The sequence below is a fragment of the Strongylocentrotus purpuratus genome, unplaced genomic scaffold (genome assembly GCF_000002235.5).
Source record: "Strongylocentrotus purpuratus isolate Spur 01 unplaced genomic scaffold, Spur_5.0 spur5_scaffold_6, whole genome shotgun sequence".
In the NCBI taxonomy this organism is placed as follows: domain Eukaryota; kingdom Metazoa; phylum Echinodermata; class Echinoidea; order Camarodonta; family Strongylocentrotidae; genus Strongylocentrotus; species Strongylocentrotus purpuratus.
Genome location: NW_022145612.1, coordinates 58540611 through 58556053, shown reverse-complemented (window position 1 = coordinate 58556053; position 15443 = coordinate 58540611). Strand labels below are relative to the sequence as shown.

General features: G+C 37.7%; 1 protein-coding gene across 2 annotated transcripts in view; it reads left to right on the top strand.

The window, feature by feature from the left end:
- LOC100893926 overlaps positions 1 to 15443 on the top strand; it is a 28670-nt gene that overhangs the window by 6417 nt on the left and 6810 nt on the right. Inside the window, exons 1-6 of one of the 2 annotated variants that reach the window (XM_030972353.1) lie at positions 10899 to 11057; positions 12577 to 12729; positions 13292 to 13624; positions 13869 to 13939; positions 14483 to 14627; positions 15341 to 15406. In XM_030972353.1, the coding sequence (XP_030828213.1) occupies positions 12588 to 12729; positions 13292 to 13624; positions 13869 to 13939; positions 14483 to 14627; positions 15341 to 15406 (757 nt within the window). In that variant the 5' untranslated portion in view covers positions 10899 to 11057; positions 12577 to 12587. Of the gene's footprint in view, positions 1 to 10898; positions 11058 to 12576; positions 12730 to 13291; positions 13625 to 13868; positions 13940 to 14482; positions 14628 to 15340; positions 15407 to 15443 lie in introns of those variants that run through there. The other variant, XM_030972354.1, reaches the window with a different exon arrangement.

Genomic DNA, 15443 nt, shown 5'->3' with positions numbered 1-15443 from the left:
CCACAGGGCTCTGTCCCTTAAACTGTGGGAGAACGGCACGCCCAGTCAGAGCTATTTTTGTAATTTTTTTTTTTTTGGTAGGGCTTTCTGTAGATGATTTCTATGACACCAGAAATATATTCTTTTGATGCATATGTGCAGAGTTTGATTTTTAAGATCCATATTGTAAATGTGTATATTTGTATTTGTGCATTTCACATTATTTAGTGAAAATCGTGCTCTGGACCATTTGTAATATTTGATTTTTTTTTTTTTTTTCATTTTCTGGTAGTCATTGCATTTTAGTGTAGTGTAGTTAACTCCTGGCTGGGAGATGGTGACCTGTGAATAATGAGCCCACTGGGCTCTGTCCCTTAAACTGTGGGAGAACGGCACGCCCAGTCAGGTCTATTTTTTTTGGGGGGGGGGGAGGGATAGTAGAAGGTTTCAATGATACCAGAAATATATTCTTTTGATACATATGTGCATAGTTTGATTTTTAAGATCCATATTGTATGTTATGTGTATATTTGTATTTGTGCATTTCACATTATTTAGTGAAATTTTGCTTTGGACCACTTGTAATTTTTGATGGCTTTTGTTATATTTTTCATTTCTGGTTGTCATGGCATTCTAGTATAGTGAAGTTAACGCCTGGCTGGGAGATGGTGACCTGTGAATAATGAGCCCACAGGGGCCTGTCCCTTAAACTGTGGGAGAACGGCACGCCCAGTTAGGTCTATTTTTGTAAAAAAAAAAATTTTGGTAGGCTTTCTGTAGAAGATTTCTATGACACCAGAAATATATTCTTTTGATGCATATGTGCATAGTTTGAATTTTAAGATCCATATTGTATGTTATGTGTATATTTGTATTTGTGCATTTCACATTATTTAGTGAAAATTTTGCTTTGGACCACTTGTAATATTTGATGGCTTTTGTAATTTTTTTCATATTCTGGTTGTCATAGCATTCTAGTATAGTAAAGTTAACTCCTGGCTGGGAGATGGTGACCTGTGAATAATGAGCCCACTGGGCCCTGTCCCTTAAACTGTGGGAGAACGGCACGCCCAGTTAGGTCTATTTTTGTAAAAAAAAATTTTTTTGGTAGGCCTTTCTGTAGATGATTTCTATGACACCAGAAATATATTCTTTTGATGCATATGTGCATAGTTTGATTTTTAAGATCCATATTGTATGTTACATGTATGTGTATATTTGTATTTGTGCATTTCAAATAATTTAGTGCTCTGGACCATTTGTAATATTTGATTTTTTTTTTCTTTCATTTTCTGGTTGTCATTGCGTTTTAGTGTAGTGTAGTTAACGCCTGGCTGGGAGATGGTGACCTGTGTATAATGAGCCCACTGGGCCCTGTCCCTTAAACTGTGGGAGAAGGGCACGCCCAGTCAGACAGGTCTATTTTTATTTATTTTTTCTACAATTTTGGTAGGGCTTCTAGTATAGATGGTTTCCATGATACCAGAAATTTATTGTTTTGATGTACACTTGATTTTTTATTTTTTATTTTAAGATCCATATTGTATGGTATGTGTAATATTTGCACATTTAAAAAAATCAATGCAATACAATGGGGTGATAAAAAAACAATTTTTTTTTTTTTTTTTAAATTCCACCCAGGAATTGTACAGACCTTTTCATAATATTTTCTGAATATAGATATTAAAAAGGTCTACACTTTTCCTCATGAATTTTTTTTTTGCATATCATATTCCAATTTCTGTTCATAATCACTATATTTTGACGAATACCTCATTGACAAGAACCCGATTTCCCTTTTCCTTTTCTACTTGTAAATAATTTTGCTTGACTGAATACTGTAGATCAGGTTTATATAGGCATTTTTTTTCTTTATAATTATCTTACTATAATCTTAAGAAGAAAGAAAGGAGGAAAATGAAGCAATTTTATATACTATTTATCATATTATATATAGATTTGCTTCTTGAATACTTAATATATGTAAGAGGTTCACTGATCAGCAATCATTTTTTTCTTAACTTCTGGTGGTCATGGCGTTGAATGATGGGCCAAATGCCTGACTAGGAGATGGTGACACCAGAAATATTATGTATTAATTTTTTTGTAAATATATATATATTGATTATAGCATTTCAAGTCTAGCTATTTCAATCTACAACTTTCCTTTTGAAATGTTCAACTTTTTTCTGGACTTCCTTTCTTCTTTTAGATGGTTTCACAAAGTTATTAGTATCCATCAAAATAATATTATTTCTCTTTTTTGTTTTTTGTACAACAATTGTAATATTATAAATTGTGTACTTTTTCATCATATTCAAAAGTCTGTTACTGTTACTCTGTGTAATTACGACTTATCAAGTCTAGATGTGCATAGAAACCCTATTTTCACTTAGGAATAATGCAGCCTTTTTCTTTTTTTTCTTGTGTTTACAGATTATCACCAAAATGTGTTCATCTTTGGATATATTTATTCATTTATTAGTTTTTTTTTTATTTGGTTTAATTTTTCTTTTTTTAAATATATTTTTTTATTTATTATTTTATTCCAAAAAGTGATTTAAAATGTTTGTTCTATCTATTTTTCATCCTATTTTGCAATAGAATTTTCTCAGTTTCAAATATGTATTTCTTGCAAGTATCACTTTTGTCATTTGCTTGTTTGAGTACTGTATATCAGATTCAAAACAAGAATGATTCACTCTCACCTACTCAGAATTTGATTTCCTTTTCTATTTTCATTTGTAAATACGGGTATTATATACTGATGTGGTTTATTTTAATACTGAACATCAGATACACTTCCAAAACAGTAATTTTCTTTATCTCAGGACATGCTAATAAAGCATGCAATGCTCATTCATTGCCCACCCCCTCCCTGGTTCTGCGGCACCCTGTAATATGATAACAATTAATGTTGGTTTATGAACCTGCCCCAAAGTTGAGATTGACGTCCTCACGGTTGGCTTGCTGAACCATAGGATAGCTTATATGATATCTCATGGGCTGTCTATCTCTTATTCCACCAGTCTCATGGGCTGCATGTAGCCCTTTCACTTTATCATTATGTGACATATTTTTTTACTTTTTGAATGCTGCATATTATAGCAGCATAGCAATTTAAAGTGCAATCCAACCCTTCTAATAAGTTGATTTGTATGAAAGCAAAAATATAACAGAAACAGAATGGCAAAAGTTTGAAATGAATTGGACCAATAGTAAGGAAGTTGTTTGAAATATGAGATCACTGGAAGTCTATGTGAATCTCAAATTGGTAGTTTGGTCGGTGGATTGTGACGTAGGATGCGGATAACTCTCCAATTTGTCGCTAATTGCTAATATATGTTTTTTTCATAAGTTTCGTCTCCGTTGGGATACTACTCAGAATATTCCTCAGCATCTGTCATGAAAGACAATAGAATATAATTATATTGCGCTAGTTGCACTAGTTAGTTTATTGGTGTGCAGCTCCTGCTATGACTAAACAGCTAGCCAAACCTAGAGAGGCAGGTCCTGTTGCAGTTGCTGCAGACAAATTTGAGGCTACATGTGCTGTTGAAGCAGTGGCTAGCTGCCTGTCTTCACAGTGCGTCTCCATGAGGGGCGGCCTGAAGCATAGGCTTCCCAATTTGAAGGGTTGATTGCACTGCACTGACCTTCATATACCTCTTTGCACACATTTTTGAGGCAAAGGACAGGTCTTCCAACAGCCCGCCCTGGTCACTAACTTTCTGTACAAGATGTCTTTTGGAATGCGACCGTCTCCCATTCGACTGACATGACCCATCTCAGTCGTTGTTGTGATAGAAGCTAGAGCGTGGATGGTCATTATTTCTCCTGTTTTTAGGACATGCTTATTTGGAATATGGTCGAACCTGCCATTTGATGCCTATAGGATTCGCCTCAAGCAGCAGAGATGGAGATAACATTCAAATGGCGCTCCTGTCGTGCATACAGGGTCCACGACTCACTGCCATACAGGAGAGTGCATGCTGAGTACTCAGGCCTGGTAGATCTTCATTTTTGTGTTGGTGGTTCGTGAGTGTGCTTCCGTGCTCGCTTTGAGAGTCTAGCCATCGAGGCTCCTGGATATCATGGAGACGAGGTAGGTGTATAGTTTCCAATGGAGATATCGGGAATGTTGCGTACATCCTGGCCCATGATGTTCGTTTTCTTGAGACTGATGGTCTGACCAAAGTCTTCATATGCTTTCGAAAAACAGGTGACCAGCCTCTTGAGACCTTCCTCAGACTAGAATGCCCGGGCAGCATCATCTGCAAATAGCATCTCTCAGTGAGGATGCTCCTCACTTTCGTCTTTGCCCAAAGTTGTGCAAGTTTGAACTGCTTTCAGTTGCTTCTTGTGTGTAGGTACACACAGTCTTGAAATGATCTGAAAGCATGTGAAAACAGCACAGAGAAGATGACTCGAAGAGTGTGGGAGCAAGCACACATCCCTGCTTCACTCCAATCTTGATTGGGAAGGGGGCCGATGCAGAGCCCTCATACTGGATGGTGCCCTGCATATCGTCATGGAAGGATACAATCAACCTTAGCAGTGTAGGTGGACATCCTATCTTCTGTAGCAGATTGAAGAGGATCTTTCTACTGACTAGGTCAAAGGCCTTGGTAAGATTGATGAAGGCAATGGTTGTCTGCCTGTCTATGCTCATGGCTTTTCTCCTGCAGTTAATTGTCGAATGGCGAATATCATATCGATTGTTGATCTTCCAGCCCGAAATCCATACTGTGATTCTGGATAGCTTTATTATAGGTCCTCTACAAAGAATATATAGACCCTCCTGAGCCTTGATTTTTTGGAAAAAAAATGATATTTTAGTCATTCTGTATGTTGGAACGGATGGGAAAGTAGTCTGGCACTACATCACATTGTATATATTACCGCTTCAGCCAATTTTAGAAGGGTAGACTTGTTAGCTGCTCCTGTTTTGATTATGACTTGATTATCAGATTCACAGCAAGAACTCCCTTCCCCTCTCACCCTACCACCCCCTCTCTCTCTTCCTCTTTATAATATGTAACTTTGAAAAATTTGAATTAAGTATTCTACTAATTTCCTCTATATTCATTTGATATGTTATATCGCACTCATGGCAACAGTTCCCCAATCATAATCCATGTCATAATTTTGTTTTACTCATTAATATTGATATTCCTGTGTGAATACTTTACATTAAATTCACAGCACCCTCCTCCCTCTCCACCCCCATCTATTTGTAATTATGACTCATCAAATGAGAAATTGCCCAGGAAAATTCTTCAATTTCCCAACTTTATACTTTCCTTTTTATTTGGTTAATACACATTTTCCTTTATTTTTACATGGATTTTGGATTTAGTTGTTTAATTTGAGTGTATAGTGCAATGATGACATTAGGGATGTATATATTTCTTGTCGATTCTCCTGTATCTCAAAACCCTCGAATGCCATTAGCAATTTCAGTAACACATACAGTTGCTTCATATAGAGCACAAAACCAAAAAATTATTGCCTATATTGCTTCAAGTAATCAATAATAAAAAAAAAAGAAGAAGATACAATTAATGAGTATTATTCATGATATTAAAGAACAATCTGTAGGTCTGATTTGATTGTGCAATTCAGTCATGGTTGTGACATTGATTTATTGTTTATACTATTTTGAAATAATGAATTTATGAGTTGGTGAAAACAAAATCATGAAATGGATTCAACCAGATTGATGTGATTGTTTTGTATATATGCAAAATGTAGTTCATGATCACCTTGATAATTCTAGGTAAAAATTGAAATGAATTGGCTTAGTTTCCCCTGTATAATTTAAGTTGTTTAGTGTAATATTTGTAAGTAATGTATGGTATTAGTAGAAGTAACAATGCCATTATATCATTGAACAGTTGTATCAAGCACTTTATAAATATAATGTATTATTTATTTATTATTTATTCCTTACTATTGTAGCAGTATAATGCAAAAGTCTAGAAATTGATTTTCATATGTATGAATAGGTTTAAATTTTGTCCAAGATTATTGAAAGCACATTATGTATAATGTTCTATATGACGATGCAATTTTGTTTATTATCAGAATTTTCTTTTTTATTTTGCATCTAAAGCTTGATCTGTTGAAATAACTTTTAATTTGTTAGGCATCCCACTTGCATTGTTTAAACAGAGAATTACAGATGGAGGAATTTAGAGAGAGAGAAAAAAAAGCCAAGAAAAGAAATGTGGGATTAATTCCATCTCAGGGCCCAAGATGGAATTTATTCTCAGTCAAGTGTTGCTCATCAGTCTCTGAAAATTAAAATATGCGATCAAACATGTTAAAGAGCTTTTGTAAAATTGATCACAAAAACAATTTTAAAATGGCTCTTCATTTGTTTCAGCAGGTAATGTATGCACATGCAGATGTGTATATGTAAATTTACCCTGAGTATGCAATCTGGTGCAAGAACCCAGATGTGGATGAGTAAACTCTGTTTACATCAGCAATTTGTTTTCATTTCCAGACGTGGAAGTGTTAATTTAGTGCATAATAATAGCATAAAATAAGATTAATAAAATTGTGAATCGTTATGCCATGCTTTAATTCCTAATATTGCTAGAGCGAACTAGCAAAAACACTCTACAATATAATTCATATTCAAGTGGGAACTTGTCCTATCCTGTTACAAATTATAGATATAGAAGTATATAACAATATTGTATGTCATCATTTAATGACATGTCATATATTTATGTTTTCCTGTGAAAAAATATATTTTGTATTGTTCTTGTTCAAAATTGCTATTCATGCTTACTGTATTGGTATTGTATTGATATTTTGATAATTGATAATTGATATTATGAAAAGAGTTATTACACTCTTACTTAGTTATCATATTTGTTTTGTTATCATACTGCACTGGTTACCATACTAGTTAGCATGCTATACTTGTTCATAATGTAGATGTAATATCAAAAGGATGAATCCTTTGTTGTGAAAGAGTGATATGTCATGGTTAATATTTTAGATTTGAATATGCAATGATTGGAAGGCAACACAAGTTTGCTGTTTATTTATTTATGCATGCATATTTTCAAAGGGATGATTTCAGTACCTGCTAGATATTGTATAAATTATTAGTCATAACTTATGTTGGAAACTCTTATATTCCATATAACTATACATGTATATTTGTTTGTAAATCTCATACGCCAATATAATTTGAACTAGGTCTCCCATATTCTCCTGTTTACAGATCCAGGAATCCTCATTTTGATGAGGATGGAGGCTGTAGGCCTAAGCTTGCTTGTTATAGATTACTTGTAACATATCAATGGGTGCATACAAGTGTACCACTGGCAAGTTAGGAACTGCCACAAGTGTAGCTATATCATATACCGTCGTTGACTCATTAGTAAGGGGCAAAGCATGTCATATACCCTCTCTATAATTTCATTATTAGTTAAAATCCTGGGGTTTGCTCCCCCATGCTACGTACCCTTACAATTGATGCCCCTGGGTAATATTGTTTGTTTCTCATTACAATAGTCACAACTGATCTATTTAGTAGAATATTTTTTACACATGACACATTGTAATAGTGTAATTACAAATTGTAAAATTTGAAGATTGAATCAACAAATTTATTAGTCCAAAGAACATCAATATAAATACAAACAAATACTTTGTCATATTACCCTTTGTGATTTAATAGAAAATGTACTGCTGAAAGATAAATTGACATTCTGAAACGGTTACTAGAGTCATTGTTTTTTTTCTCCAATGAAACGGGCTTCTCTGACACAGTTAATACATTTGAGAAAAAAATGTATACTGGTAATGAATGCATTTTTGTCTGTGTACCTGCATGTGTGTCTTAATCTTTTATCTACATTGATAACTTTTTTCCTACTACAGTCACGCTTCTGATTCAACTTATGTTCTACATACTACCATCCTACTTTTACTACTACCTCTAGCATCATCCTACATCAACCTCTACTACCATCCTACCTTTACCAGAGATGCCAACCCTCCCGATTTCATCGGGAGGCTCCCGATAATTCACCCCAACTCCCGACCTTACGATCACCATCCTTATCCTCCCGATTTATTATAAAAAATTAAAAAAATGATTTTTTTTTTTTTTTTTTTTTTTTTTTTTTTTTTTTTTTTTTTTTTTTTTTTTTTTTTTTTTGGCGCTTATCAGTATATATATCTGTGAATTGAATGAGAAATATCGTCTGTTAACTTTAGCATGTAGTAAATCCACTATATTAAAAGACAAAAAAAAAAAGTAGCGAAAGATTGTTTCAGCATATGGATCGCCGTAACCAATGCGTGGATATTGACACAGAATCCAAATGGCGGAAAATCAGCTAAAGAAGACCAAGAAATGGTATCAGAAGTATAAGACCGAACACTGTATCATATATATGAAAGGAATTCATCATGCATTTTGTACAATTTGTATGTTATTTTAAAAAAAAGTGGGAATTATTGAACTAAATACACATGTAAAATGCTGCAAAATAAGGCTCAGATTGCACCAGAGAGCATCTAGAACCCCAGAGCTTCCAGGGCCCTAAGGCGGGCCCTGGACCCCGGCCGCATGGGTCGGGCGCTACGCGCTCGAGATGTGCGCTACGCGCACATTATTTGGTGTCCGTTACAAATCCTCCCTATTTATGTTTTCCAAAAGTTGGCATCTCTGCTTTACCACCATCTTACCTCTACCACCCCCCTACCTCTACCTTCACCCTATCTCTACCACCTCTCTACCTCTACCACCAACTTGCCTCTATACAACCACCACCAGGCGCGGATCCAGGATTTCTAAGGGGAGGGGGCCCAACTTTTTTTTTTTTTGCTCCCGAAAATTTGAAAATCGCGCCGGCCGAAAAGTCGCTCAGTGGGGGGGGGGGGGGGTACAGAGCACAATTTTTTTTTTTTTTTTTTTTGTTCCCGAAAATTTGAAAAACGCGCCGGCCAAAAATTCGCTCAGTGGGGGGGGGGGGGGGGGGGCACATTTTTTTTTTTTTTTTGATCCTCAAGAAAATTTCAATTTGCACCCCCCCCCTTGAGCGCCAGGGGGGGGGCCCAACCCCCAAAAAAGGTAAAAATCACGTGATTTTACATGATTTTTTTCTCAAGGGGGGGGGGGGCCCGGGCCCCCCGGGCCCCCCGGGCCCCCCCCCCCCTGGATCCGCCACTGACCACCACCCTATCTCTACTACCACTCTTCCTCTACCAGCACCCTAAATCTACAACTATACACCTGCCACCACCCTACATCTACTACCTTTCTCCCGTTACTACACCACCCTACCTCGACCACCATACCTCTATCACAACCCTACTACTTTTACCACCATCCTTGACCTACTACCACGTACCTAACCTACCATGCACCTTCCCCTAGGTACCACCCCCTACCTCCTCCGACACTCTAAACTTTAATCACCACCGCCCTTCCTCTACCACCACTGTACCTCTACTATGCACCCTTCTTCTATTACCTCTGTACATCTACCACCACCCTTCCTCTACTACATACTCTATACAACTCTTCCTCTACCAGCACGTACCTACTACTTTGTGCACCCTCCTTTCACCTCCCTACACCCACCCTCCCCTACCACCTTACTCCCGGTGGTGGTAGTACGGGAGTAAGGTGGTAGGGGAGGGTGGGTGTTACTCCCATCCTTTTCCTATCACCACCCTCCCCTATTCCTATCACTACCTCCCTACCTCTACCACCACCATCCTACCTCTGCACCACCCTACTCCTACTCTGGCCTACAACCACCCTTTCCCTACAACCACCCTACCCTACCACCACCTTTCCTCCCACCACCCTATCTCTACTACCACTCTTCCTCTACCACCTTCCTAAATGATTACACCTACCACCAACTTGCATCTTCTCCTCCCGATACCACCCTACATCTACAGCCCTACCTCTACTACCATCCTTCCTTCCACTACTACCATCATATACCTCTACTATTAGCTACCACCCTCCCTCTATCACCACCCTACTACTTTTACCACCATCCTTCACCTACCACCACGTACCTACCCTACCACCAACCTCCCCTACCTCTTCTACCACCCTACCCCCACCACCATCCCCTACCACCATCCTACCCCTGCCCCTGCCCCCACCCCCATAATACCCCTACCACCTCCCTACCACTACCACCACCTTGCCTCTACACCATCACCCTATCTCTACTACCACTCTTCCTCTGCAGCACCCTAAATCTACCACCACCTCCCCTATACCCCCTACTTGACCCCGCCCTACCTCACCATGCACCACCCTACCCCTACCCCATCCTTTCCTACCCCACTCTTGGCTACTCCCACCCTTCCCTACCCCTTATACCACCACCCTATACGTACCCTACTATCTCCCTACCAATACCACCACCTTGCCTCTACACCATCATACCCTATCTCTACTACCACTCTTCCTCTGCAGCACCCTAAATCTACCACCACCCTACATCTACTATATACCACCCTCTATCTACTATACTCCACCCTATATCTGGCACCATTCTACCTCTACCACATATTCTATTCCACTCTTCCTCTACCAACACCATGTACGTCCCCACCTCTTCCACCACCCTCCCCGTACCCCCACACGACCCCGCCCTCCCCCACCATGCACCACCCTACACCACCCTACTCCACCTTCCCCTACTCCCACACTACCCCACCACCAACCTTCACCTACCACCACCCTCCAGTACTAGTCTAGAGGCTCCAGGCACTGGTAAGTTCAACTACAATTTTAAGAACTAGAAGGCTCTCTGGAAAGGGTGTTTGTTTCGTTTTGTTTCATTTTGTTCTGTTGAATGTTTTGTCTTGTTTTTTAATTCTATTATCAACATTTCGTTATTGTTAATTTTTTTAAATTTAGACCTACCCCATTTGCATAGATTTCAAATTCCTGCTAGCTTTGCGCCTTGTACTAAGACTAACTTACAGCCGCCATTTCTGAACGGTGCGCCTGTTTAGATAAACTTACTCGGCTGTTGTCTACTCCTTGTTTTGATTTCCCAAATTAGAAAAAATATGTAAGTATAATGCATCCATGAGGATAATGAGTGTTTAATGATTGACAATGTAATTTGTAAACGTTATTGAGCCTTCACGATCCTTTGCTTGTGTAGACTACAGCCGTTTCTCTACCTTACTTAGCTCATATCCAGCGGGGATTGAGCATTTTTTGTGCCGCAGGTTCGGGTGGGATGATTGAGCTTTCGCCAAAGGCTTTCTTGAGTGCGCTTGATGAATGATGATGCTGATGCGATGGTGCTTACACAGTCTTAACTTTATCTGCCAAATACGGAGATGTCTCTGATTTTCCTAAACCATTTGATCTTGCCAAAAAGGGGGTCGCGAAACACGTAGTGGACAAGTAGCTTACTTAAAAGGTTTCAAAAAACGGGCTCCAGATATTGATTGGAACAAATGATCATGCCATGGGAAGTCGCAAGAAAAGGTGGTTTTACTTTGTAGTCATTTTGACATTGCCTGATTAAGTACATTTGTTTATGCAATGTCATGATGATTTCTACATAGTCTGGAAAAAATGCCTTAGAAGAGAAAATGCTGTGAAAGATGTTCGTAGGGCTGGAAATTTCTGGTTTCTCTTTAATTCAGGTACCCGCCTAACTCCGGGAAGCTCCAACACCGGCGCCGGTGTTGGAGCTTCCTGGAGTTAGTACCCGCTCAAAATGGATACCGGTACCCGAACGTAAAAATAGTAAAATCTGCTTCATCTAGTAATTTTGTTAGATCTAAATGTTCCTAGAATAACTGTTCTAATTTTGACTATTTATAGCAGCTAAATACTTTTAGCCATGTACATGTATACCTTCAAGGTATACCTTGAGTATTATCAAAATATTTCATTTAAAGTTATTTTCATACATGTTTGCCGATGTTTAGTACTATTATCATGTCTCTGAAAGTAAAAAACTTCATGCAGGATGAAAGAATCAAGGCTAAAAAAACAATGATGTTGGAATAATAAAATGGCTTTCCAAGAAATTCTTCTTAGTATAATTTCTCAAAGACAAAACAATATTTTTCTCTTATTCTAAACAAAATAAAAACTAAATGAATGCCGAACCTTTAATTGTCAATATTTTGTCAATAGTTCCACATTTTCCCACCCACTTACAAATATTATTACAAGGTAATTTGAGGTTCCTCTTTCAATTGATGTTGCCAGATTTCTTTCTTTTCTTTTTTTTTCTTTCTTTCTTCTTTTAAGATAATGAAGTTTATGAAGTTTGGCCATGTGTGAACATGGACAGTTCGTATATGCACAAGAGGAGCACTACATGCTCTACAGCAGTGTGTGAAAAGGCATTCCAATCATAAGCATTTATATGCAAATTTCAGGGACCATTGCATTTGAAATTTAATCCTTCTTTTTGATAATCTTGTCTTATTGTTTCCAGAAAATTACAGTGCCCTTTCGCAAATGTTCTACAAAGCTACATGTACTTTTTTAACAAACAAATAATAAATAAATTATATGTTGTAAATTATATTGAATTAGGTCTAATTCCTCTTTACAAACAGTCAAGGTCAAGATGTCCGAGGGTCCTCTTCCTAGTCCACCACCATGGACAAGCTTCTTGGTTGGTGTGTCAGCAGGTGCAGTCACTGTTGCTTCAGTAGCTCTCTTGTGGCACTACAGGAAGAGTCTCAGACACAGGATTCAAGGCAGCAATGGTGAGCTTCCACCGTCACCGCAGTCAAACTGATGAGATCAACCACTAACTGACAAATACCAACACCAGACATAGTCTAAAAGATCTGAACAAATTATTACATTAACCAAAATGAGCAAGATATCTCTACATTTAGGGTCTTTGTGGTACTGTGACTGGGGTATGACGAGTGGTATTATTAACTCTACTAAAGATATAAGGACACAAAGGTGCCATTTTGAAAATAACCGAAGAGTAGTTATACCAAGCAGAAATAGGGTATTTCAACAGCTAAAAGAACATTCTTGATACTAGTAGTAGAGACATGCTCTTTTCGCTCTGTTACTGTTTTAAATTCAATTGGACACACTGTTCTCTTTATGAAAATTGGATTCTTGATTAGCAATTTAGCATTATAATGGGAACAGGGTGGAGATAATGATCAGCATCACCTCTTCAATGTGAACTATTTTTCAAATCTTTAAAGCTACTTGTAATGAATAACATGGAAAAGTAATTGAATTAAGTGAAATTGTACTCTAACATAATAACAAAATAGATTGTTATGATTGATATCCTCCTAGATGGGAGAAACAGTCATCCTTCATCAGAGCCCCGCCCTGTCACCCCAGATACTCTGGATGGGACCGCTGCATTCAGCACTCAGCGATCCCTCTTCCTCACCGACAACAACCTTGGCTTAACCTCCCAGCATGCTTTGACAGTGACTGACATGTCTGTGACAGCTGAAGTAATGGGGAGAGGAGGAGGTGGTGGTGGTGGTGGTATTGGGGGTATTGGTGGAGGGGGAGGTGGTGAAGATGAACAGGGTGATCCAGACCAGCTGTATAGACATGAGAATAACCAGAGCCTGCTTAATTTACTGTTTAATATTGCAGAAGACCAAGCAAAGAAAGGTGAGAGAATGGTATATTTTGTATTTTGTACATATATCTCTACAAATGATCTTTAACAACATTTTCCCCTAACAGATTTGATTGATAATGTATAAATCAGTTTGTACAAAGTATATCATAAGTTTCACAGAAGAGCCTTAATGAATGCACAGCCTGCAGGCGTACATTTCTAGAAATATATATGACAGTAATTATATTAAATGTTAATTTTGCCCTTTTATCTTGTTTTTCTTTTCGTTTGAAGAGGGATTTATACATCGAGGCATCACATGTAATATGTGCCAGGCTAGTCCAATATGTGGAATAAGATACAAGGTAAGCAGCATACAGGTGTGCTTGACTTGAGAGACATCCACCCTTTACCTTTCTTCACAAAGTATATGCAAATTGTGTTGAATGAAATGGAATGTGTTTTTGTATTTGTTAGTGAGAATTCTAAAAGAAGTTATCATTATTTGTAGCATGATGTCAGGAGTACATGAATAAGAAAATGTTTTATATCTTTCTTTGTTATTTTAATTTATTTAATACTGTCTTTTCTCAAAGAGGGGTATTAAATGATCGGTAGATATTGGTAGGGTTCTATCATCTTCTTGCCCTCATGAATCCAAGTGATACAATCAGACAATTAAATCTATATAGATCAGGGCTCCACATTATCTTCTTTTTTTTTTATCACAGGGGGTGGAGAGTGTGATTGATAGTGGTCTTTATGTACAGTACAGACCATGTTACTCTTCCTCAGTATTCTAGGCCCATGTGTACTGGTCTACTGTCTGTATTGAGCCCTGAGTTGATTATGATCAGTAGTAAAAGAACTTAATCTTTATATTTGACTTTTATCTTTTCTTTTTTCAGTGTGCTAATTGTGTTGACTTTGACATCTGTGAGCGGTGTGAACCACATGACAGACATAACAGACTGCATACATTCATTAAGATTAAGATCCCCATACCACCCCTCGCTAATCCTAGGACTGTGCTCTTCAAACCCTTCTATCCAGGTGAGATTTCAGAGCTTTAAGAATTAACTTTCCACAATTTGTTTTATTCAAGCATGGATGCCTATGAATAGATTTGTTAAATGTTTTAAATCTTGAAGAATAATCATTTTTGTTCGTTTTTATGCCTCAGTTACGAAGTAGCCGGAGGCTTTATGTTTTCGGGTTGTCCGTCCGTCCGTACGTACGTCTGTACGTACGTACGTCCCGTTCTTGTGATCGCGTTATCTGAAGAACCGATCGATGGATTCCTGCCAAAATTAGGTCATGTCTGTTACTTGTAGAGCCAATGAACTGAGTAGATTCTTGGTTCATAAGGTCAAAGGTCAAAGATCATGGGCTCATTATGTATGCAAAAATAGCTTGTGAAAGCATTCTCATTAGAACTGACAGATGGATTACTATTTAACTCAGGACATCTTGCAGAGCCAATGAACTGAGTAGATTTTAGGGTCATGAGGTCAAAGATCAAAGGGTCATATATGTATATGAGAAATTGCTTGTAATCACGATATTCTGAGAACCTGTCAATGGATTACAATTGAACTTGAATTTGAAAAATTTCTTCTGTTTTGGTTTGTAAAATTGCTCTATGACGGAGGCATCATTTTCGACTGCGCGCAGTCGAATTCCATCTAGTTTTTTTTGATAAAAATTTTATTTATGTTTTCTCATTTATAAGTGTGATTGACATCTATGTATTTTTTTTTCTCCAGGAAAAGAAAAGGTGATTAAACGGGTCACATGGGATGATGTCAACAAATTGAAGAAAATAACTCATTGTAAGTATTAGGCATCTACTATTACTCAAAATGTAAC